Raw genomic sequence first — 26,561 nt, 5'->3', positions numbered from 1 at the left:
AAATGTTTAATAATACTTTAGAATCAAGAGATCTGTTACCCATTGTTATTCGGGTAGTTTTGTCCAGCGTGATCAGCAGTTTCCAAACGAACCTTGCCAAACCGTTGAAGATTTCCTTTTCCAGATTCCTTTCGCTTACTCTCCGTTTGCAACCTTCTTCCTGGGGAGGATATGTTTCCTTGTCGTGCTACCTTCATTGACAAATTTTCCTGACGAAGAAAAGGAGGCTTCTTGGAGTTTTTGAGAGTAATCACAATTTTTGTGGGAAACACTGAGAAAAGTAGGCATTTTTGGATTGGGCAAAAAGTCCCAGTGGCCCTCAAACTATTACCCGGATGAAGTTTTGGCCCCCAAACAATTAAATGTAAATTTTTGGCCCCCGATCTATCCAAAGTACAAATTGTTAGACCTTCTGTCAAATTCATCAGTTAATACCGACGGAATCTACGCTCACGTGAGAAGCACGCGGAAATATGAAGGGCATTTTTGTCCATAAAGAGCTGTCATCCACTTGGTGAAATGGAGCGAAAAATGATTTTGACGAAACTGTTTACTTTCTCCACTATCTCTCCCTTTGCCTGCCATTAACGGTCTGCAACTTTCCGACTACGAGCACTACTACCAGCACCGTGGAAGTAGACATTGAAGCGAAATGGAGTGGAAAATAAGGAAGCCAGACGTGTACTTTGATCCATTTCTTGTTTACGGTAAGTGGTCTGACCCTATTTTTGTTCCATTTTCTTCTGAGCAGTGATGGTTTGTATATAATAGAGGAACAAAGCGTGTCAATAACGTTTAAAAAGATGGTATTAGTCAAATTTTTCAGTTTGTCGGGAAGATTGGTGGTCCTATATGTTGGTATCTTTTACTGTAGAAATTAATATTCGCTTCAGTGGTCCTACATTGTTTTTTTATTTTACCCATTAACCATGTCCGACAAAAAGGGGCCACTGAAATGTTGGTATCTTTTACATTGTTTTTTTAAATATTATATTGACCTGAGGCTAAAATTGTTGCAGCGGCTGATTCTGAATGGTTTACTATACGTTTGCATCATGGGGAGAGAATTAATTGGGGACAATATGTGGGGTATGTTGATGGAGACGTAGATGATATAGATCTTTGCAGCGCCGAGAAAATGTCCATTCTTGAACTGAATAAGATGGTGGAAAAATTAGGACATCGTAGAGCTGCTATACTGTATTACTATCTTGAACCAAATAAAGATCTATCCAATGGTTTAAGGGAGTTATGCACTGATGAGGATGTTAACAAATTTTCAGAATGGGTTTACAAGTTTAAGGTGATGGAGGTATTTTGTAACCACCTGACACCTGAAGAAATTGAAAAATTTAGGTCTCCTTTGATTGTTAAACCAGTAGAAAATAAACGTTGTGGTGTTGTGATTGAGGAGTTGGATGAGCAGGGAAGAATAATAGGGGAACCATGTTCTGGAAAAGGTTTTAGAATGGGTCTGTTATTTGAGGAACATACTGGTACAAAAGATAATCGAGATGTGTTACAGAACTCAGGTTTACAGCAGAAACAAATTGGGTCATCAGAGCAGCCTCATAGTGCTGGACATGGACAGAGCATCCAGCAGCTTGCTAGTGCACTAGATCAAGAAGGGAGAGCTACTACCTCTGCTTCAACAGACCAGCATCAAGGCACATTCGAACGAGGTGCTGTCTCTGCTTCTACTATCCAGCATGAGCAAGCTAGTGAACTAGATCCAGAAAGAGGTATTGCCTCTACTTCAACAGACCAGCAAGAAGGCACATTTGAAACTTCTACTATCCAGCATCCTATTGACCATAATAGCAGTGAACAACCTTTTGAGGAAGGAGTCATAGAAGATGTTGAAGAATCAGAATCAGAGCATGACTCTGACAGATTTAGCAGTGGTGACTACTGTGGCGATGAGGCACTATTGGATGGTTTGATACCAGAGACAACAGGGGGTGGAACTTCAGAGCAGCAATTTGATGAGCCACTAACAGATGAGGTGCAGCCTGATTCACAGCAAAATAATGAAGCAACAGGCACATTCTCTTCACAACAGCATGATGCACAGCATCCACAACAGAAAAAAAAAACAGGTTAGGAGAAGGAAAAATGTACAAGTACAGTAGCAACAAGCTCAAAATGAACCAGAAGCTGCTGATACATTGGCTGAAGATGTAATCCCAGACCACCTTAGCAGTGATGGTGGCTCATCAGAAGAAGAAGAAGATGGTGACCAATTCCAAAGAAGGTACAAAGATTTTTGTGTGGAGAAGTTCAAAATTGATACCAGATTTGAGTTGGGTATGAAATTTGGTTCAAGAGCCCAGTTTAAGGCAGTTGTTCAAGAATATGGTATCAAGATGGGGAGGCCAGTATACACCAAGAGGAATGAGAGTAAAAGGGTGAGAGCCAAGTGCAAGGCCCCATGCCAATGGTTTGTGTTTGCCTCAATTGAAAAAGCACTTGGGAGTACTGATTTGGTAGTTAAAAGCATGAATGACAAGCATGAAAATTGCAATCACGCCTGGAAAAATAAAAACCTGAAGTCTAAGTGGTTGTCTGACAGGTACATGGAGAGGATTAAGTCGAACTCTCGAATCCCAGTTAGGGAGATCCGGCAAACTGTGAATGAGGAGTACCAAGCTCAAATTTCCAGATGGATAGCAGCCAAAGCAAGGAAACTGGCACTTGAAATGATAAAGGGATCAGCTGAACAACAGTATAAGAGAATTTGGGAATATTGTGCTGAGATAAAAAAGACACATGAGGGCAGCACAATGGAGGTGATGTTTACTCCATTTAGAGGGCCTGGGGGCAACCCAAAATTTATGAGACTCTACTGCTGTTTAGGGCCATTGAAAAAAGGATTTAAAGATGATTTGAGGCCATTGATAGCATTGGATGGGTGCCATTTGAAGGGGACTTATAGAGGGCAGTTATTGACTGCCATTGCAGCTGACCCTAATAATGGGTGGTGGCCCATTGCCTGGGCAGTTGTAGAGAGAGAAGCTACGGAGCAGTGGGCGTGGTTCTTGAAATACCTCAATGATGATTTGGAAATTGAAAATCAATTTCATTATACCTTTATTTCTGACCAACAAAAGGTATACACATGTACACTTTGCAATAATGTGAACATGTGTATGTATGTGTATGTATATACATAGTACCTTCCTTGATATTTTGTTTCTTCCTTTACAGGGGTTGGATAGAGCATTAGCTGAAGTTCTTCCAAATTGTGAGCATAGGTATTGTGTCCAACACATGTATCGAAACTTCAAGAAGAAACATCCAGGTCTGCCTCTTAAGGATAGGCTGTGGAACATTGCCAACAGCACAACAGAGGAACTCTACAATAAAGCAATGGCAGAACTCAAAGATTTTGATAACGAGGCATATCAGTGGGTAAAAAATGCTCCAGCTCCTCGGCATTGGTGCAAGGCCTTCTTTCCGACTCACACAAAGAGTGACATGCTGGTCAACAACTTGTGTGAGTCTTTTAATGCACATATTCTTGAGGCTAGAGACCAGCCAATTATAACAATGCTGGAAATGATCAGTGAGTACCTTATGGATAGGATCCGGAAGAGAAAATCAGCAATGGAAAGATATGATAGCCCAACTAGACCTCTAATCAACGAAATTATTGAAAATAGAGTAAAAATTGCAAGTCAGTGGATGCCTATTTGGAATGCAATGCATGGCTACCAGGTGAAAGGACCAAGAGGGGCCCAATTTGCTGTAGATATGGAGAAAAAGAACTGTAGTTGCAGGTTATGGGAGGTTAGTGGCATTCCATGTTGTCACGTCATTGCTGCCATTCTTTTGAGGAATGAAGACCCACGGCAGTACTTGAATGTTTGTTATAGTATGGGGCTATTCTTGAAGCTTTATGAGAATGTGTTACAACCAATTAGCGGTGAGGATCATTGACCCCCATCAACAATGCCTGAATTGGAGCCCCCGGTATCAGTAACTCAACCTGGAAGGCCTAGAAAGGCTAGGAGAAAGGACACAACTGAAGGCAAGAATCATGGTAGAAGACTAAGAAGAAGGATCATTATTCATTGTCGAAAATGTGGGGAGGCTGGTCATAATGCAGCAACATGCAAGGAACCAACCAATGAACAAGGGCAGCAAGATACTTGAACTGAACCTGTGACGCAGCAATCAAATGTAAGAAGGAGGAGACAAACAGTAAGTACAACCAGACACTTGTTCACTTTTAATTTTTCCTGTTTTGCAGCTAACATGGTTCATGAAATTTTGGAGGTTATGCAGTCAGAAATATCACAGCAACAGCAGGTTGATGAAGCTGCGCATGAGCAGCCACAACAGCAACCAGGCCAGCAACAATCACATGAAGTCCATGATCATGAACCTGGGCACCACCAACCACAACAGCAGCAACAAACATCTACTCCAGGCCCGAGTGAAAAGACTTGTCCACCAACCCGTAGCAGGAAAACTTCAACTCGGAAACCACTCACTGATGCAGAAAAAGGAACCATAAATGCTAACTATGCATATTTGGGTAAGGAGCCACCGTACACAATGGGTTCTTGGAGAGGAAAGTGGAGTGGAAGAGGTAGAGGGAGAGGAGGACAAACCACAAAAGATAAGGGACGGGGAAGAGCTAATTAAAGAGGAGCAACAGTCAAGAACTACTTGAAGAGGGACCTCTAATCACATTTTTTGCCAACTGTTTTTTGTCTTACAATCTTGAATCTCGTTGGATGTTAGTGGATGAATTCCAATCAACTTTTGTTAGTGTTGATTACGTTTTGTATTCTGGCTATATTTTTGTACACCATTGACATCAGCATTGGTTATGTAGGGTCAATATAATATGATGGTCTTTATATTTGCTTCACTTTTGCAAATGTTCATGTCTTTGTCTGGTTAGTATATCTAGTTAATGGAATTGTGCTGCGTCTTCACATTGAGAACCACTGGGACTCAATTGATCTTCACTTTGTCATTCCTTTCAAGCAGGGCAGTTCTTTTACAAGTGAAACAACATTACAGAGTATTTCACCAAACAAGTGAAACAATAAAGCCTTGCAAATATAGTCTGATTTTTTCCCAGCAAAGCATGCCTGATTTTTTATTCAACAAATCAAAACTTACATTTCATTGCACATCTACCGATACAGTCATTACAGAGTACAGAAACAATAACGTGCACCCACTTCATTCATCTTCATACTGCTCCTTCTATTTGCCTAAAAACTGTGAGATTTCCATTTTTTTTGCCCCAACTAACTAAGATTATAGTTGTTAGCATCCATGTTAACAAAAACAATCTCACCAGACACTTGTTCACCCACTTTTTGCTACGGATTTCTTTTTCTAGTTCTTTCACTTTGACCTTCAACTTTGCGACTTTTCTTTCTTGTCTTCTTACTTCTTCTTCATATGCATCTCTTTGCTGTTCAGCTACATTAATTCTTTTCAGAAGCCCAGGTATGATCTCCATTGACCGGCTGCACATCTCCTTGTCGATCCACTGCCAAAATCTGCAACCACCATCCGCGCACACCGCAAATCTCTGTCCAGGATTTCTTGAGGTCCACGAAGTTATGACTCTCGACATTTTCTCACACCTGCACAATGGGAAATCCGGATTGTTGGTTTCTCGCATGTTTCCAGTTCAGCAACTTCTTTGGCTGCAATTGAGTTTTTCTTTGTTCAAGTTCAGGAAGAAGTCCCATTTCACCAAGTGGATGACAGCTCTTTATGGACAAAAATGCCCTTCGTATTTCGGCGTGCTTCTCACGTGAGCATAGATTCCGTCGGTATTAACTGATGAATTTGACAGAAGGTCTAACAATTTGTACTTTGGATAGATCGGGGGCCAAAAATTTACATTTAATTGTTTGGGGGCCAAAACTTCATCCGGGTAATAGTTTGAGGGCCACTGGGACTTTTTGCCCTTTTGGATTTAATGATAGTAATTAATAATCGCGCCTGTTCGTGTTTGGGCGGGAATTTCATAATAAACTTTTGACGTTTCATAACCGCCTCTGTTGCACTTTTTTTTCCTTTTTAAATTTTTGGTCCTCACTAATCAAAACGGGCCATTTTGGTTCCTCCTTTGTTGGGGTTCGACGTGAATAGCTGAGGGCCTCTTGTTGAGCCAATGTTTTTTGGGTCTGTTAGACTGTTTTAATAAAGACTTCAGCGACGAGAGTTTGGAGTTCGAACTTCGAAGCCAGAGGCAAATTATCTGGTGAGTGATCAGAACATGTATACAAATACAAGTTATCTAAACCTCTTCTTCATATGAGGATAAGTAACATATTTAGGTTGAATTAATTGAATGTTAAAGCAAATCCGTGATCAGTTCCACAATTATCATCCACTTCTTATTAGTATAGGACTTATCTTGGCCTAACTTCACTGTAGAAGTCGAGAATTTCCAACATGTAAAGAACAAATGAAGAAGATAGGTCTATTGTAGAGTGCACAGACAACGCTTAAGTTAGTTCTGAATGAGGGAAATCTCATTGCTACTGACATCTTTTTTTCTGGACTTGGACTCCAAATCATCAAGATAATGCTGATAAATGTAGGATATGAATCCCCATATGGCAAGCAATATCGCTACTGCCTTTACTCCGCTCATCTTGTCCTTGAACATGAATACAGCTAAAATTGGTACAATTGGCAACCCCAGTGTACTGATGACATTAGCAAAGAGTGAAGAGACCTTCAAAATCAACCCCACTATCCCAATGGAGAAAATTTGCCAGCACACTGCTATCCACATCAAAGTCATTGTATAGGATGTCTTGCCTAGTGCAAATTTGTTCATCTCTGCTGTAAGGGTCTTCCACTCTCCACTAGCGAAAAGGCCGATCAACAGGATACAACTTGCTACAAGCGATTCGTAAATCAAGAAATCGAAAAGCTCCTTAACTCTTTGCCTTTTCAGAATCTTGTTGATTGCAAATTGTGTTAGAGATAGTATCAATGAGGAAAGTGCTGCTGCTAATAGGGTACATATGAATCCTATAATATACTTCCCTTTGGAGGATTTTGAGAAGCCTGAGGAGTCATCATTTTGAAGCACAAGGAGGGCAGAGGAAGTGGTCAGAAGTACCAATGAGTTGACAATGAAAGGAGTGAACTTTTGCGAATTGAGAAAGAAGGAAAACAAAGCATTGAAGCCTAACTGAGTTGCATTGATGAGCGAAAAAGTGGATACAGGAAGATATAAGAGGCCTACTGAACATAACATCCCTACGGCTGCTAGCAAAGTGCCAAGAACCATATATATTGATCCGAGGACTATAGGAGATGGTGGCTTTGTTTGTTCAGTTGAGTTGTTTTTTCTGTTTTTTGTGTTATATAGGAATGGCAGGAGGATTGGAAATCCAGCAACTTGTAAAAATGCCGATAACCATTTGCTATTTCCACCCTTTACATAATACAACCTTCCCAGGAGTGTAGCAGCTGACTGGCCAAAGAGCACAAGAAGGGCAAATAAGGCCATTAGAAGCCATCTCTTGTATTGGTTAAGCAAAGGAACAGATGACTGTTGGTTTCCAATGGCCTTTCCCGCACTTTCAGTAAATTTTGATTCTTGAGCAGCTCCCTGAACTGATAAATTAACAAACACAGATCAGGATTAGTTTTCTCTACCACATTTCTCTTAATGAAGAAGAGGACATAACAAGAAGATCTTTAAGGAATATCTGAAACAAAAAAGAAAAATGCTCATGCGAACACATGAAAATCCTTTTTGCACGCTAATGCAAAAATTGTTCAATAACGGAAGGTCACATGTACTGTCTGCTAAAGCTAATGGCAGCAACTCTGCTTTTTGTACTTGAAAATGATGTAAACTTGAGACTAATTATATAGACTTGACTTTCGGAAAAACGAAAAAGATCTCCATTGGCCTGACCAGAGCTTCTTTGAATGACTTTGGCATTTCAGCTGTCGAATGTTAGCAGTTTTCGTCATTCAATAGTTTCAAATGAAGATCCAATAGCTCCACTTATGTTTGAAGATCAGAAATTAAGAACTCTATAGGTGAATCAGTCTGTACTTCAGTTAATCAGTATGTTGTAAGCTAGCATGACACCTGAATTTGTTTTATCTTTAAAGGTGGACTATTTGAGCTTAGATACAGAAATCCTACATACATTCAATAACAAGAAAAGTTCGTAAATAAAATTAAATTAAGAAAAATACTAGTCAAGAAAATCAGACAAGACAAACACTTTATGTACTTGCTTTTAATCTACCTTGAAAACTTACTCGTGACATGTATTTGCTTTTCTTGAGCTGCATCCTCCATTGAAGAAGATTTTATGTAAGCTAGAACCAGAGAAATGAGAATTCTGATCACTTAGATAGGGTACCGAAGCATACGAGTTCCTTCTTGTCATTGTTACTTGGTCAATATATATACAGCTAGCTTGGTTTGGTAATGTGTAATTGTCCATATCCATAAGATTGAACCTCTGAGGTACTGAATTTATTGAAGCAAGTTGTAGGTTTGGACTTTTACACCATGGCCTCGTTCACATTTTCAGTGTCACAACCAGCAGTGACCATCAATGTCTAGAAATGAATTGAAGTTTTTTTGCTCAAGACTTTGCTCCGAAATTGGTGGGCTGTGTATTAAGCGAGAATCCTTATTGAGCAAATGGATAGATTTTTATGAGATATGGGCTGGTTCTGTCTGTAATGAGTTGATATATAGCCGCCATGCCACGATTTTTGCTGTTGGCCCTACCATTTTTACTACTGGTGTATATGCCTCAATGTCCTCCTAATGGCAAACAGTACTAGAATTTTAGCCACGGTTAGGCAGGCTGATGATGACGTTAGGAAGAGGAAGAGAGAGAGAGAGTACTGGCTTGGCTAGTATAGAATCATTAGATCCATAAAACTGGCTAGAAAACAAGGTTGCCAAACTTGACCATGATATGAGAACCCTTGGTTTCGTTTTAAAAAACGACAGTTATGATTCTTCTAAAAAGTAAAATCTGAATCACCCCTTATAAAGATGGTTGCAATTACGGTTCTTAAACCTTCGATTCCGGATCTAGTTTTAGTTTCATTTTTATTTCGATTATGATTCCGATTTCTTTCGATTAGGATTTTGTTCTTTTAATTATGTTAAAACACTTGTTATTATAATATTTATTATAATAAAATATGACAATGAATGTAGAAAGAAATTTATTATATTATCATATGCAAGGAAAAAAGCAAATGACATAAATTTTATATATATAAAAAAAAACGTCATTGTTAGTTAGATTGGATTGGTCTTGAACTTAAATTAGTTGTGGAGTCTAGACATACTAATAAAATGGGAATATGGGTCGTTCAAGTTGGATTGGGACTCGTGTGTTGGGTACCAACTATTGAAATTGATCTTTACGCAATAAGTATTTTTTAAGATAGTTTAAATAGATCTTACATTGTCCGTTCTGATTTTGGTTGAAAATTTTGATGAAACTAAATCTAAAATTTTAGTCATGGTTATAGTTTCGGTTTCAGAATCTAAAATTCAAATTCAATTTCGGTTCAACAACAGGATTTCGGTTCAAACCTAAACCGTGCCACCCCTATCTATTACTCTTTTAAAAGTTTGAAGAGTCTTATTATTATAAGAGTGCAAGCACTTTCTTATCTTAATATTTCATTCTCATGTAACCCTTTAATAAATCAATTATGTGTTACTTCTAATACTATATTTAATAGAACAACACTTCAAGTATCCAACTTCCCCACGTAATTATTCTTTGGCAATGCTAAATTTAGATTAAAGTAAATTAAACTCACAATAGAATTTGTTCAGACTTATAATAGAAATTTGGATTAAAGTTGACAATAATGACCCAAATCCTCAATTTAAATTGAAAAACCAAAGAGTAATCAAAATTTTAAAAAAAATATAGGAAAAACTACATGTACCAACCAAATTTCAATAAACCAAAATGAACAGCAGGCAAAAGCAATTAAACGTTTCAAATAATCACGCTCTTGATTAACTAAAATAACATGTTATGGTTTGCTCTGCCGGACAAATAAGAAAATAATGTTTATCAGTAATCAATGTGCCATCCGTTATTCCCCTAGTAAGCAAAAATGAAATGTCTATACCATATAATATAAAGCCTTGGAAGGGGTTTGAACTTTACATTTATTGTCACTTTATGAACTTCCTCTTTTATCCTTATAAAAATTACTTTTAGTTTAACTACCTTTAACTACACATGACTATTTTTACTTTTAACTATACAAGTATATATTTTCAACATAACTATCCCAAAAAGCATTATAACTTAAAATTATTTAATGAGAAATATTTAAAAGATTAAAGTTTGCTTCTGTGATAAAAATTTTTATTTAAAATATATGATCATAAATATTATGTATTTTTTTATTACACGCATATGGAGTGTACATTGAGCACTAGTGATAAATAAAGCCAATTACTCTCTTTGTGACATAGAAGATTCAAAAATTCTTTTATAGGAGTAACAGCAATTTTAGGAAGCATTAATTTAAAGGAACACCTTTCAGTGTATTTTTTTTTATAGTAGACACAGTAAGGATTCTCTTAGGATCTGTTTGGTTCATGGGATTACACTGAATTTGATTAATTATCCTGTATCATCCCATGTTTGGTTGCCTTTTACATATGGGATGACATATCCCAATTAATCGAATAAATCCCCTATTCATGGGATAAAATAATCTCATGGAGGAGGTGGTATTAGTCATCGAGAGATGACTAAGAGATAATGATAAAATTTTAGACTAATTTATCCTTACAAATAATATAAAATTTATACTCTTATAATTATATAACCTTACCCTTACAAGATAATATAACATGAGTGGACTAATTTGTCCCTACTAATTAATCTAAAATTTTTAGACTAATTTGCCGCTACTACTAACATAACAATATTTGGACTAATTTACCCTTGCGAATGATACAAATTCATGTTGAATATTATATAATCATACTCTCACACAATAATATAACAATAAATGGATAAATTTACCCCACTAATTATATTAATTTTTTTGACTAATTTTCCCCTATTCATTATTTTAAATTTTTTGACAAAATTTACCCCTATTAATTAATTTAAAATTTTAAACTAATTTGCCCCTACTTACATCATAATAAAAGGACTATGTTGCCCTTACCAACCTTATTTGCTCAATCAAAGTCTATTTAAGTTCAAATTCAGCCCAAAGAAAAATATTCTATTGGCTTGAGCGTGGCTCATTTAGAACTATTATTTGGATTGGATTTTATTCAATTTAAACCTAATTTAGTCAAAACTCGATCCATTATTTAATTAAATTTAAAATTTAGATTCAAAAACTAGGTTAGAACCTATTTTTAAGGTCCCAAATGGGCTAACTTTGAGTAAATGTAAATTTTATATATCAAAACCCTTGATTTACTTTATAATTCTAAAGTTTAAAATTATTTTATTTAAATAAAATTTATAAATTATTTTATTAAAATGATCCTACAAATTAAGGGTATTTTGGTCATTAAAATAGTAATCCTATCTCATTCAATCTCCAACCAAATATAGGATAGGATTATTTTCCAAGATATTCTATCCAATCTAGAATCAACTAAACACTAATGATTTGGATTATTAATCCGAGAATGATTCAACCCCAAGATTAATAATCTGAAAATGAATCATACTATCTCATCCAATACGTGAACCAAACGAACTCCTAGGGTATTGAAAGTAACATTTTAAGGCGCATTGAATGGAAGATTTAAAGTAAACATCACGACTGCTCAATTTTGATTTGCTGTATAGTGTAGTTTTCCGTGACACACTAACTTGAGTCCAGCCCATTTTGACTGCATTTTTTGAGAATTTTACGGAGTTTTTTTTTTGAAAAAAAACCCTCTAATTGTTAGGGAGAAAACCTCGAGTGAGCCCAACAAAATATCCAATATGTGAGTCAAAAATCCAATCATGATCCAAAAACTTAAATTATTAGATTTTGGTCACTTACTTACATATTCATCGCTTTTTCTTTATCTTTCGAATCAATGTGGGACAAAATTCTTTATTCGTGAACCTCTCACATTGAACCAATGTTTACAAGTTCTTCTCCGAGCCATTTTAATGCTCAATGCAAGTCCACTTTAACACCTAGATTTCGGACCCCTACCAATCCTTAACTTCTTGGTTTAACACCAATCGGACCCCTGTCATACTCATGATGCACCTAATATAACACCAGCTAAACTCATTGGCACTTCGGTCCACCACTAAAAAGAGAATTTTCATAGATTTAATTTCGAGAAGAATCTATTTACCCATAAGTAGCCCAAATTAACAATCAGAAAATCTGATACCACATGTTAGGGAAAAATCTCAAGAGAGCCCACCAAAGAGCCGAATACATAAATTAAAAATCCAACTCTGATAAAAAACTTAAACTATTAGGTCTCATACCTTTACACATTAACCGTTCTTTCTCCATCTTTCGAACCAATGCGAGACTATTCATGAACCTAAAACTAATACATTTTTTAAATATGATGCATATTAAAACAAAGATTGTTAAAAAATGTATTTGAATGAGGAATATTCCCCAAAAATCGAAAATAAATTTCCCCAAGAATTGCAATGCAAACAAAGCCTTATCTCATCAAAAGTCAATAGTCTTGAGTGATGGGATTTCATTATGAGAGAATTGTAGTTTTGGTGCCAAATATTTGGGATATGAGCACTTCTAGCATTTAAAGTTTGGACGGATATAAATATAGTCCCAAATATTTTAATCTCTAAGCAGATTTTAGTCCCATTGATTGATTTTTGCCAATTGCTACCAGACTCCGGGCACATGCTAATATGTGCCAGCAATTCATTTTTTAAACTTTTTAAAAAAACATGAAAAACTACTTAGCCATAATTTGTAATAAATGAGGACTAATTACTCGCATGCTGATCACATGAATAATTATCTTTAGCCCAGAAATACACAAATTCAGTTGACAAAAAAAATTAGATTAAAACTAATGACTCAAGTGACTAGCATGTGAATAGTTAGTAATCTTTTATTACAAATTATGGCTAGCATTATTATATTAATTTTTAAAATTTTTTTAAAAAATTAGTTGCTGGCACGTGACCTAATTCTGATGCTAATTAGTGAAAGTCAGTCATTATGACTAAATGTGCATAGAAATTTAAATATTTGAAATTACTTTTGCTTTCATCCAAACTTTTAAAACTAAAAACGCTCATACTCTAAATATTTGGGACCAAAACTGCAATTCTCTCATTCACTGTAGCAAAATTTTCTTAAGATATACGTATGGATATTGGAGAAAGCGAAACATGCGTAGTGCTTGTACAAATTGTCTAGTTTAGCCTTCATTGGACGCATGCACTGCAAGAATATTGATTTGGTCAAACATGGAAATTTGTGGAATTATTTAGTTGTAGTATATTATTGTTATGTCATTATCTAGTTGCTCCTTATGTTCACATATAACAAATTGAAAAAAAAATTCCAATATCCTTTTTTTTTTCCATTCCAACCCTAGTATCATTTTTGCATCTTAATTTCACCATTCTTAGTTTTGGCAATGCAAAGCTGTCAGAATGAGTTTTTATTTATTTATTTACTCTTTTTTTGCCACAATAACAATGATTTCAAGACATGCATCTTAGAACGAAAAAGGAAAATGTTTAGAAGTGGGTACTCATAGATCAGTACTACACTTCATTTTTTTTTTTCAGGTTAGAATTCCTTTGTATGATGAAACAAACTAGCTCGGATGTTAAGTTATATGGCTGAGATATAATAGGTAAAGTTAAGATACCTTAACTCGTATTGTTATGTGGTTCCTTCCTTCAAAATCCAATGCAACAAAGACTTGGTTAAGCGCTAAAGGCATAAGACAAAGTGATAATAGGAGCCACCCATTTTTTTTCTTTTTCTTTTTAACCATTTCTATCTCCTCGACTCCTCCCATGGCACTGCCCAACAAAATTCCCCTTCCGCCTCTGTCCCGAAATGGCTACTTTCTTTCTCCTGCTTGATTTTATAATCACTAGCATTTTGACCCGTGCTATACACGGGGGTTATATTTCAAATCAAAATAATATTATATATATATTTATATATTGTGGTACAGAATAATAAATAAATAAATAAATATATGCATATATACTAAAAATTTTAAAGAAGTGTATGTTAAACATGTTGAAAAAAATTTAATTTATAATGATTTATATGATAGTGGAATTGTTAATGCATTTAAGGAGAGGGTTAGGTTGGGTGGTAAGGTAAGAAGAGTTTTCAAAAAAAAAAACCAATCTATCAATATCCGACAAAATATATTATGTTATACCCATATATCAAAACTTATGATATAAAAAAATAAATTATAACCAATTTATTTTCTTCAATTTTTAGAAAAAAAAAATTCTTTCTCCTATTTTGTGCCCCTAAAATTGTTGACTGCATTTAGATTAGCATTTTTCATAAACTTTAACGTAGATTTTTTTAAAAAATCTCTATAATATGTGTTTTTAGAGTTTTAAAAATTATTAAAAATCACCATCATTTCTCTCATCTCTTATCCGCCATCCTTGTAACCCACATTTTTTCTTCAACCTTCCTGCCACTTGTCAACTCCTCACCATTCCCTTTCCTCCCCTCTTCCCCCACCCAACCTCTAGATTCATATCCCTGCGACCCAATATATTTAACTTTACCTACCATAATGAAAATATAAAACTGAAAATTGATTACAATGGTTGCAATTATTAGCATCTAAAAATGGAAATGAAAAACTAATAATATCTATAATACCCTCAAGTACTGCAATCAATATATATATATATATATATATATATATATATATGTATTTTAACATAGCAAATACATATTTACATATGAAGACCGCAATAAGAATACATAAAATAATTAATGATACCAAACGTTATCCTTAGTGTTTAGGTTTTGCACTCTTATTCAAATCTAATCAAGGTCAGATATATACAAATTAAGTAGTATTTTAGAGTCAAATGTTCTATATCTTGCTTTTAAACTATACTGTTACTTTTTTTAAAAAAATTTTGGTAGAATTGGTGTTGTTATTATCATTATTTTTATCAAAAATGAATATTTCAAAAAAAAATCCACATTAAAAGGCTAGTAGTTTTTATTTAGTGATTTCATAATTTAGATTTCATGAATGGTATCATTCTTGATTTTTAAATCCATGACATTATTTCCATTTTTGTTTTCTATTTAATTTTGCCCTTTTGCTTAGGATTACTAAGTTAAAAGATAAAATACTATCACTTATTTTTTTTACTTTTACTAAGTTTGGCAATGTTTCTTCTTTATTTACCCTCTCACTATAAACTTCAAAACAAATTTCTATATAAGTGGAGCCACTTCATACCTATTTAAATTAGAAAGGCATAAAAGCCACTTCTTATTTAGGAAAATGTTATTTGCACTCCATTTTTTATTATTCGCAATCCCACCATTTATTTTATCATATAACCTAATTAATGAAAGCATGAAGGGATGTTATATTTATTATCTCTTCTTATGGTCTTCTAGAAGTATTAATTGGAATAGAATCATAAATAACGCAAGGCAATCATAGATATAGATAAGAGATGGTAAATTGCGATTTTTGGTGAAATCATATTGTTATCTCTTATTATTGGGTTGGAGGAGTTTTAATCGAAGTGGAATTATTAATTGGAGGAATATTATTTGGAGTGGGAAGATGTGTGAAGGGAGGAGTGTTAGTTGGAGTGGAATTCTTATTTGATGGAAACGTAGTTGTGTGTTTCAAACGTAGACATGATGTATTTTATGAAATAAAATAAATGTAAAATGCTAGAAAAATAGAACTAAGAGTGGGAAGGTGTGTGGAGGCTTGTTGCTAAAAATCCCTTCTCAAATTTATATAGATATAGATCTTCTTTTTTAACCCTCTTTCCTGAATGTTTTCTCTTCTCACTCAACCTCCCGTGAAAAAGTATTATATGGTCAAGGTGTATTGCGTAATACTCTCATGTGCTATATCATAATCAATTCTATCCTAATAAGAGACGTGCTTTCTTGTCTAATAGATACTAGACATGAAAAATCAATCTGACTTATTTGATATGATGTAATTTATACTAATGCACCATGTATGAGTGATAGTTTTCCCAATTATTGTTGTTGTGCTAATAACCCTAATGGAGTCTATGCTGTAAAGGAACTTGCCAACAGATGGATAGATAATTAAAAAAAAAAATTTGAACCCATCAAAATGTAGACTACTAGAGTGGGATGGTATATTGAAATGACAAGGATGTAGCGATCCTAGTGATTATAAAGATATTTTAGGATAAGATTCTCAACGTTCTAGGCAAACTTATTGTAATACACCTGTTCCTATCTTTGCAGATGTATCATGTGGACCTGATCCAGGAAAAACTGTTAGAACTCAACCAATGATTGATTAATCCGAACACGAGACAATTCAACATACTTATGCCCTCCTCAGCAGGTAAAGATTACGTACATAGGTTGGTTTAGTTGAATGCAACACCAAATCATTACTCTTAATTTTGTAGTCAAAACACTACAGTTATTTCAAAAGTGTTGTTTCATCCCCAAGTCGACAAACTCCAATAACAAGCTAATTGGTCGACTTAAACTCTTTAAGTAACTAGCAGTTGATTTGCACAGGATTGTTGACGACTCAAGCAATTGACTAAAAAGTAAGAGAGCTTAGGATTGTGCATTTTATGGGTCAGGGCCTCTCCAGTTGAGGCTCTGTTCAGTTCCGTTTAATTGTATAAACTGACACAGTTTTAGTATAAACTAATATATTATTAGTGTTACCGTGAGTTTGCACCAAATCAGTAATAATTCATAGAGTTATTATCACTTTACCCCCTTAAACTATATCACTACTATCAGTTTACCCCTTAACGTTATCTTTTAGTCACTTTACCCCCATGAGTAATTCAACTCAATATATTAAGAAATTTTGAACAAAAATACCCTTTTTTTTTATAGCATTGCTACATTGTTATTATCACTTTATTCGTTTAGATTATAGTGATACAATTACTTTGGTTCCTAACATTATATTCTAAGCATTTCACCTCATCATTAATCTAACTAGTATGGTCAAAAAATATTTAAATATTTTTACCCTTTTTATACATAATTAAAAATAAAAAATTGGAATGGTTATTCTTCCTTTTTTTTCACTTTAAGACATCGAAAAACATAAGCTCTCCAATCTTTACTGCTCAGAAATCTGTCTAATCTTTCTTTAACTTCACCATTCTTTTCCTAGTTATCACACCAAGTCCAAGGTTTCCCTTCAAATCCTATGTCAATGAGTTGTTTACTTCTTATGAAGTTTCTGAATTCTCTAAAGTTATTCTCAAGTCTTTTCACACCACCCCATTTCTCCTTATTAGAGAGAATATCATTCATATCCCAAGCAAGCAACCATTTCTCATTCCAAATCTATTTTCTGCATTCAATTGTTTTCCACTGTTATTTTCTGACCTGATCTTAGTACTTGCATAAATACACATGAATAACCAGCTGGTATTTCTGCAATTATCCTCAATCTTCAATTCAATAGTGAAATCAGTAAACAGCACTTTGGTAATCACAATATCTAACCTCCAAAACATATCCAAGCCACCAGATTTGCCTACCGAATCTACCACAAACAGTTTATCATGTATGAGCTTCATCATAACAGTTTTCATAAAAGATTTTTTATTCTTAGTTTCTGACAGGAAAATTAAATTTGGGGAATGGAGTTTCACTGCCTCCTCTAATTGGAGAATTGTCAAAAGACTCCCAACACTTCGACAGTTCCACACCAAAACCTTCATTGAGAGCTAAGAGCCCCATTTAGGTTGAACTCCACCACTTTCAGCCTATCATTTTCTTTATTAGCCATATTCATCATTCTATTCCTTTTCTGCCCTTTCCCCTCATCAATTTCTCCTCCAATTTCCATCTCCATGTTGTTGGTTTTCCTCTTCCTAGTTTCTATCACTTGTTCACCCCTCCCATATAGTCACTCAAAGGACTTCTTTTACTCACTTCCTGTACTAATCTCTTCCATCCCCTATTGCCTTTATATTTGCCCTTTTTGGCCCTACCATCCTTTGTATTCCCTTTCCCTACCTCTATATTGGTGGCCCCCTTCATTATCTCCTGCTCCTTGTTACTTTTCCCCAGCCATGTATTTATTGCAATTTCCTCATCAATCCACATTCCATCTACTTGATTGAGTCCTGGTGAGTCCATGATTAGACTCAAAGATTCCTTTCCATCTCTCTTGATGTTACTTCCCTCTTCATCTCTCTGGTTGTCCCTATGCTATTTCTCTATCATCATGTTTTCACTATTACTACTAAGTTTCCCATCCCTATTTACCTTCTCACATTGTTTCTTCTGCTGTTCCTTTTCAACATTCACAACTTACCTCATAAGAAACTCGTCCCCTTGATTTTCTTTTGATACTTCCTCAATACTATGCATTCTCTCATTAGATTTCCAAGTCAGCAACAACTGCCAATTAAACGTTTCCATCCCTTTATCATTTTTGGATTCACTTCTATTGTTATTCTCTGGTTGGTTAGCCATATTGTATTTCTTAGTAGGACTTCTAGGTGTACTAGCTCTAAGCCAAGCCCCAAACTGTTGTTCGCTATTTATATTAGCTCCTTTATCCTTACAGTTTCTTTCATTGTGTTCTAGGATCCCACAGCAATAACAAAAATCCGGACATTTCTCATATCTAAAATCTATCTATTTTAATATCCCATTCATTTTGATAGTGATTCCCCTAATTAATGGTTGTGTCGGGTCTATTTCAACCAAAATTTTTAATTGTTTACCTTCCTTACTCCCCATATTAGGAATTATGTCCTCTTTTGCTGAGGGAAACCCCCCCCCCCCCCCAACCCGCTCCCAACCCTTTTTCCAGCTTCCTTAGGGATCCAATGTATGGGCAGGTTTCAAATCCAGACCTATATCCACGTTTTCCTAAAAGCATACTCATCAATTTCAATACCTTCTTTCCCTGGGAGCACTACCATAGGCAAGTTATCATATATCCATGGCCTTCCATTTAACACTCTGTCCCTATCACTCGTATTATCAAGTACAAATTGAAACAAATTTACCCCAATTCCCACAAATTTCATGTGTTTAGCAAAACTTCACATATTATTGGCAAAACTTCTCATACCTGCAATATTCATTGTTTTTTCTCCTACAACCTCCCAATAATGCTAAGCTTACATTCTGCCAGCCCATAAACCACATCCTTCCCATTTATCTAAATATCCCCTGCCTTCTTCTCTGAAAGAACAAACTTCCGCAGCACCTCCTCTATCTCATCAGCCATTTGAACCAGCTTTACTTTGTATTCCACCTGCCAACCTTTCACCCCATGGATCTCCGGCCCTTAAACCTGCAAAAAACAAAAAACCAAAAACAACAGCAGAAACAAAGGAAACTAGGGGAAGCAGCTATCTAAAGTAATAGTACGAAACTAGAATCTACAAAAGAAGCTAAAAAAGGATACGTCAAAGAAGTAAACTATTTTTTTTTTAATAAATGCTCCAGATTAGCTCAAGACACTGAATGCTCCAGATTAACTCAATCTAATTAGAAAACTGAAGAAGTTGATCTACGGGATGTGTATCTGCTCACGATTTTGAAGCTATGAGGACGAGAACAGATTCTGAGCTGGGAAACTAGCAAAACTCCAAGTAGAAGCTCCTATCTACTATCATTAGCTAAGATTAGTTCATCACTGAAATCTATACAGTCACATCTATGAATATGCATATTTGCTCATGAATTTGATGCTAGTTTGAAAAGGGAAAGATTCAAAATTTGGCAAAAACTAGGCGGGCTTGGTTTTAACGCTCCGTACAGTTTTGAAGTTTGGAAAATTTAAAATTTTTTAAAACACCAAGGGGACAAGCTCTCCAGCTAGAGAGAGAAAGCAACTCTCATAAAGAGAGACTTGTTTTGCTTCATATATGTTTGACAAGAATGCTACATTTCTAGTTTACGTTGTTGTATACAAAAAATGTGAAGCCATTACGCTTATTTTTTCTTTTTTTGAGACGACAACTATTGTATAACCTATTTATTCTAAATTAATTAGAAGTAAATGAGAGTCTAAAAAGGATTTGTGTTAGGGGCTAATAGATACACAGACTTTACTAGATCAAAGGAGTGATTTAACACAACCCTTGAATTTTTTTTTCCTGCAGGTGGGATTTGAACTCCCACCTACAACCCAAAAGCTAAGCTCAATGGTTAAGCCCATTACGCTTAGTGCAGTATTATTTCTTGCTCAAGTAGCCCTTTATGTCCATAAAAAATTTAGGTATACACTTTTTCTGATTATGTTTCCTTAACATGATACAACAATGTTTGGATTGCATTTTTTTGAATTTTCTGTAGAAAAAGTGTTGTAACGATTTAATATATGTGAAGTAAAAAGATGATTGAAAAATATATTCAAGGAAATTGTGGCAAAGAAGACCAAGTTTTTATTTCCTTTTAGTAGCATTCTTGTGTTGCATAGCATCCATTTTTCGTTTGAATACCATATGCTGAAAGAAATCAACGTTGTCAAGAACAACGGCTATACAAACGTCCCAAACGACTCCACATCACTCTAAATTATCTGGCGCCTATCTTGATCCAACACAATTTTGTTAAGACCCGCATAACACATTTTTGAAGAAGTGCACTTTTCTTCTTTTTGTTTATTTTGTGCAAAATTGCTTTTTCTTCTAGTCCTAAATAACTCCATATCACAAGAAATCCTCAAAGCCCATTGTACCTGTCTTAATTGTGTTAAAACTCGTCTCAACTGAATATAGAAGAGGCCCATGAATGACACTGTAGTTTCATATCAAAACAAGGAAATTAATCCTTTTTCTAATTAAAAAAAAAAGATAATATCTCAAAGAATACACACACCCATTTTCTCTCTTTTAGGTGGCGTGGTTAATTGAAAAAAATTGATTGGTCATTTGGATACTTGGATTTTATCCATATTCATATCCAACTCTTCTCATAATTTCTATCTTTTTACAACTTAATCCTTTTAAATAAATTTGAATTATATTTTATCTCGGTTTCCCTCTCTCTTCTAACAAATCTTCTAACAAACTTTGTTTTTATTTATATATTCATTTAATTTATTTTATCTATATGCAATAAATTTACTTGGTGTTATTTTAATTGTTACTTCATTAAAGTTGCTAGAAAATTAATATTTGTTCATGGGGAAAACATATTTTTGCATCTTTGGTGTTTAACTGATTACGGGCATATAATTTTAGATTTTTTAATCATATAAAAATTTAATAACTGATTCAAAGGTTAATATGGTACTTGAACACTTAGATGCATTAATTTGGTAAAATAAATATTTATAATTATATAAGAATATTACTTTTTTGAATTATTCATGCTTCTATAAATTTACAAGTAATACTATTAAAAAAAAACTCTGTTAATACACGGATTATAATAATTGGGCTGTTGGCAAACACTGAAACCCATTGTGCACACCAGTCCTACAAACTCTGCACTTCACGGCATGGTACAGGCCAAGCCAGGTTGGATTTAGTTAGTGGACGTGGTAAAACAGCCTTTTGTTTCTTCTATATCTTGACCCCTGAGACCCATATGGTTTATTTGATTTTTCAAAATTTTCTTCTTCAAGGCAAGATCAAATTGAGCTGACATGGAGATAAAACAAGTGTCCTTTTGATGAAAAGGATATTTTATTATTCAAAATGCTGAAAATCGCCAATACAATTTATGTCACAAAAGTGGATGGAGAGTTCCAAAGGGATTCAACAAAGTCAGAGATTTTAGTATAATGTGACAATTTATGTGCGACTTTGTTTGCTTTTCTTGAGATTCAATCTATATCAATATCATTATAATCAGACAGAATTATGTACGTAAATCATTAATAATTGATCCTACATCAGAAAAAACATCATCTTTAGACTGGAAATGTTGAATGATTGATAATGCATCTCCTTCGACAACAAAACTTGGAATGAGCAGGTTATTTGCAAAGATTAAAGCCTCCCTTGCTGCTATAGCATCTGCCACAGTACGTTCAACAATTCCATGGAATTGTTGAGACAATTCAGCTGTGAAATAGCTTACATGATCACGAATTACTATCCCAATACCATGGACTTGCTTTACCGTGGAGATTTTGTACCGTCAAAGATGGCCTGATTTAAAGGTGGTGCTGATCACCGTATTCTTGATGAGTGCTTGAAATGTTGTGAACCATTGGCATTGGCCCCTTTTAAAGGCAGCAAGATAGGTGGACGAGAAATGAACTACCAATAGTGAATCACGTCTTTTCCCGTCAAACAAAGTGGAGCTCCTATTGCTCCAAATCTCAACACACACAAATCACAACAGCAAAAAACTCACATTCAGCGGCAGGCAAAGTTCTAATAATTTCCTTGACCCGAAGAGTGACACTATAATGACAACATTGTTGAACTTCCTCTCTAGAAAACAAGCACCCATATTTGTGTGGACATTGGACAAAGGAATATCCAACCGATTCCTCAATTTTGGCACACCATTATTCAATTTGTTCTTTGTTTTTAAAGAGAGTAAATGCGGCAGCAACTAAAGTGCAAGCGATAATAATTGACTAGGCAGTGCCATTTTGTGATACTGTTTAGCTTTCTCTTCGATTCTTGCATTGTTCAATTCAATACCAACGACAATAAAAATGCACCTCATGTGGCCTAGTATTAAATACAACAACAGGATGGATTAGAATATGTTAGGACTTGCCCAGGAATAAACAAACTAAAGTTAGAACAAAATAGCCGGTATAACCGACCATATAATGGTTAGGCCGTAGATACCAGCCATATAATAATTAGGCAGTAATACCGACCATATAAAAGGGTTGTGGCAATCCAATAAAGACAAATAACAAAGCAAAATTAAAGACACAGAAATTTACATGGTTCGGTCAAATTGACCTACGTCCACGGGTGGAGGAGGAGCAAATCTTCTACTATGAAAAAGGAAATACAAAAGCCGTAGGAAAGTGGTTCCTAGACCAAAACGACACTTACAAAAGGTTTAGGAAATATTTCTAAACTCAAAACAAGAGAGCCTAAAATATTTGACTATAAATGGGTTATATGACCCAAGAAACTAATAGCCCATATAATACTCTCTTGAGTGGTGCACCTCATTCCAATACAAACCCCCTATATTTATAGTTGAATAAGGGGAGCCACACCAACACAAGCCTCCGATGTGGGATAAAATTATGCCACAAAAGTTAAAGATTGTGGCTTTGAAAAAATCAACAGAATAAAACAAAACCATAATTGCCTTAAGTACAACTCTAAACATTTCAAGAATAAAATAGAACCATAATGGATTAGAATAAAACAAAACCATAATTGCCTTAAGTACAACTCTAAACATTTCAAGTACTAGGTAACATATGCCTAGGAATAGCTAATAGGAATGATCTAAGTAGTTTGTTTACTGCTCAAGGATTGTGCAATTATAATGATGCAGAGTAGGTTAATCCCAATCTACTGTGCTGAATGCATATAGTAAAACATCGAGCTTTTGCTCGCCATGTAAATACTTTTGACTAAATAATACAAACTTATCATTTTGATAAAAAAAAGTACTAAATAACATATGCATTGCCCTTCAATTGATCTGAGTGCTAAACTGCCCCCTATACCATCAATTGTGCTATTCGCATCAAACATAAAGTGGTTGACTTTAAAGCGGCCAATATGCTCACAAGCTGGCACAATTTGATGAAAAGCTTGTGCATAATGTTAGTTGGGAGATAAACTTCTCCCTGTGACTAATCGAATGAGCCCGGGAAGATAGTAGGGTAGTGGCCTTATTTTGTGGTTAAACTTGTTGTATCAAGTGTTGATTATCTATAAAATTACTCGCCGTTTGACAAAAAAATAATGTCCTAGGCCTTTGTGAGGGGAAAGTAAAAGACAAAAAGGGCCATATGGCTTGAATTGAACAAAAATTGAGTTTTCCTCCCATATCATGGTTGAGGTGGCCGGTGGTGGTGGGGGAGGAGGAAAAAGAAGAAAGGAAGAAAAGAAAAAAGTTCGTATATTTTTTAGTATCTTAGAGTGTGTATTTTAAAATTTTGGGGTGTCATGTTTTTAGAGGGTCTTGTATAAGTCGTAAAAAAAATAAAAACACTCCTAAAAATAGAAGTGCCAAAAGAGCCTATGTTTTGTGTGGTCATCTTTGTTCATCATCCATGCTGAAGCTTATGGAAGGCAGGGCTGCTCGTTTCATCATTTTGATACATTAGAATATTAGTTTTAGCTCCAAATTAGACCTACCAAATGTATTTATGGTTTCCTTCTGTTATTTCAACAAGCCTTGCTGTGTTAATTTCTTTTGTTTTGGGTTGAATTCACTTTGAGCCATGAAGATTGTGGGTTGGCTGACATCCCCCATCATCCATTTCTAAAATAGACGCTTTGCACCCCCAAACAAACCAAATGGTTCCTATTTCTCAATCTTTCTGACTTGCTTTGCTCCTATGAAACCAAGGTCGAAAAGATTGAAAAAATCAGTCATTCACAACCATTGACGAAGGATTCCTCGAAAAGTTAAGGATTAGTAATTTTTTTTAGAAATTTAGAAATCGAATGGATTCGCTCTTATACATATGTGAGGAAGGTAATCAAAAAAGAAAGAAGATGAGTTTTTCTTTCTTTTATCACTTAAGAGTTGTGTGAAATGAAAGTCTAGTGCACGGTTTTGAATGAGAGAAAGAACTGATAGATCCTCTTTTTAATAGTCAACTGAATTTCGACAAAATGCCTGTTGAACAACTAAAAAGACCATTTTATCCTCAAGGCAGTAATATGAGAGGTGAAATTATAATATTGGCCCCAATTAGAGGCAATAAAAAAAGTGCAAATCATGCGACCCAAAAAAAAAAAAGAAACAAAAGAACAGAGAAACATATAAGATACAAACGTTCAGGTCTTAGACGTGCCAAAAAAACAAAAAGGTTCCCAAGCCTAAGTGTCGATCTCCTCCACTTGCCACTTTCGAATCAGGGCACAAACAGTTGTCAGTAACAATCGTTCTGAATGATGCAACATTTTTTGAACAAGGCATAATTCTACGTGAACTATTTATAAAACTTAACAATAGAGATACAATTATTATATATGGGATCCATATGAACAGTAACAAAATATCACACATTTGTTGTAAGAATGTACAAGAAATTTATATAGACTTGCAAAAAGTTCAAAAAATGTCCCTGCCCCGCCCCCCCCCCCCCCCCCACTTTTTTGCCTACAATCAACTACCAATCACCGTAACTAGGTCCATTGAGCATAGATGATTGACAAATTAAGAAAAAGGGGAAAGATTCCAAAGTGCCAGAGGTGAAAAAAGCAAGTAAAGGTATTTTTGTTCGTTCAGAAGGCAGAAATTGACTTGAAACTTGGTCGTTCCATGCATGTTAAATTGTGGCGTCTTACTAACGCTTCAAAACATAACCGTTGGAAAAATGAAGGCTATGATTGCAAGTATTTTACAGGTATATTGTGGTAACAAAATTGTGATTCCATTGTAATATACTAGAAAGTACAAATGATGTTAGCATATGGGGTGTAAATTGCCCAATTTTTCGGTTGAGGATGGTTAAGGTGAACCAAAATCTAACATTCATGCGGGGCAAAGTGAATTTCACTCTTTTTTTTTCCTAATAAATGAAACATACTGGTACCACTAGTTGGACTAAGACTCGGTTTTCTAATTGAAGGCGAAAAGAGAGTGTAACTATTTTAAAATCTTGCTTCGGTTTCAAGTAAGCATGTAAGTGGATAAGGTATGGATTAGATCCTTTGATCCAAACTTAAATCCCGACCCAGACCCTTATCCTTATGGGTCTAAAGAAATGAATTCAAATCCAAACCCTTCTGAATCTGGATATCCAATGGATATTTGTTGTATTTTTGTAAACACACTAAAATAAAAATTAAAAAAAATAACTAGGATTAAGTTGAAAAAAGAAACAATCATGAAGTTTTATTGTATATGATCTAATAACTATAGTATATTAGAATATTTTATAAATTTACTAATATATTGGATTTGGATGTGGATTATAGAAAACCGGATCTTACCCGAACTCATAACTTTTTTATAGGGTATGGGTGGTTCTGGGTTGAATCTAGGTAAGATCTAAACCATTCGATCCATTGTCATGCCTAGTTTCAAGCCATGGGGAAATTACGTTATACATGAGCTTAATGACAATTTTTCCAAAAGCATAGATTAACTTAATTGTCTTCCCTCTCAATACAAGTGAAAGAGCAATCACAAAGTGTTCTTAAGCTTCATGATATCCCCTTTGAACACATTGAGCAGGCAGCAAACCATTGTTCCCTTCATCATTCTTGTCATTATGTTGC

General features: G+C 35.0%; 1 protein-coding gene across 2 annotated transcripts; it reads right to left on the bottom strand.

Moving 5' to 3' along the window:
• Positions 1–6,446: 6,446 nt before the first annotated feature.
• Positions 6,447–8,621, bottom strand: LOC113709522 (probable purine permease 10). 2 transcript variants are annotated; one of them, XM_072065374.1, is made up of 2 exons: positions 8,262–8,621; positions 6,447–7,611 (listed from the first exon to the last, which is right to left on the bottom strand). In XM_072065374.1, the coding sequence occupies exons 1-2, from the start codon at positions 8,305–8,307 to the stop codon at positions 6,491–6,493; spliced, it is 1,167 nt and encodes a 388-aa protein (XP_071921475.1). In that variant the 5' UTR covers positions 8,308–8,621; the 3' UTR covers positions 6,447–6,490. The 2 variants fall into 2 exon arrangements, with proteins under 2 accessions (XP_071921475.1, XP_027088105.1); XM_027232304.2 differs by having other exon boundaries at positions 8,275–8,619.
• Positions 8,622–26,561: the final 17,940 nt, after the last annotated feature.

Source organism: Coffea arabica, chromosome 9e (assembly GCF_036785885.1).
Source record: "Coffea arabica cultivar ET-39 chromosome 9e, Coffea Arabica ET-39 HiFi, whole genome shotgun sequence".
NCBI classification, from domain to species: domain Eukaryota; kingdom Viridiplantae; phylum Streptophyta; class Magnoliopsida; order Gentianales; family Rubiaceae; genus Coffea; species Coffea arabica.
The sequence above is the reverse complement of the archived record's forward strand: the minus strand, read 5'-3'. Positions and strand labels throughout refer to the sequence as shown.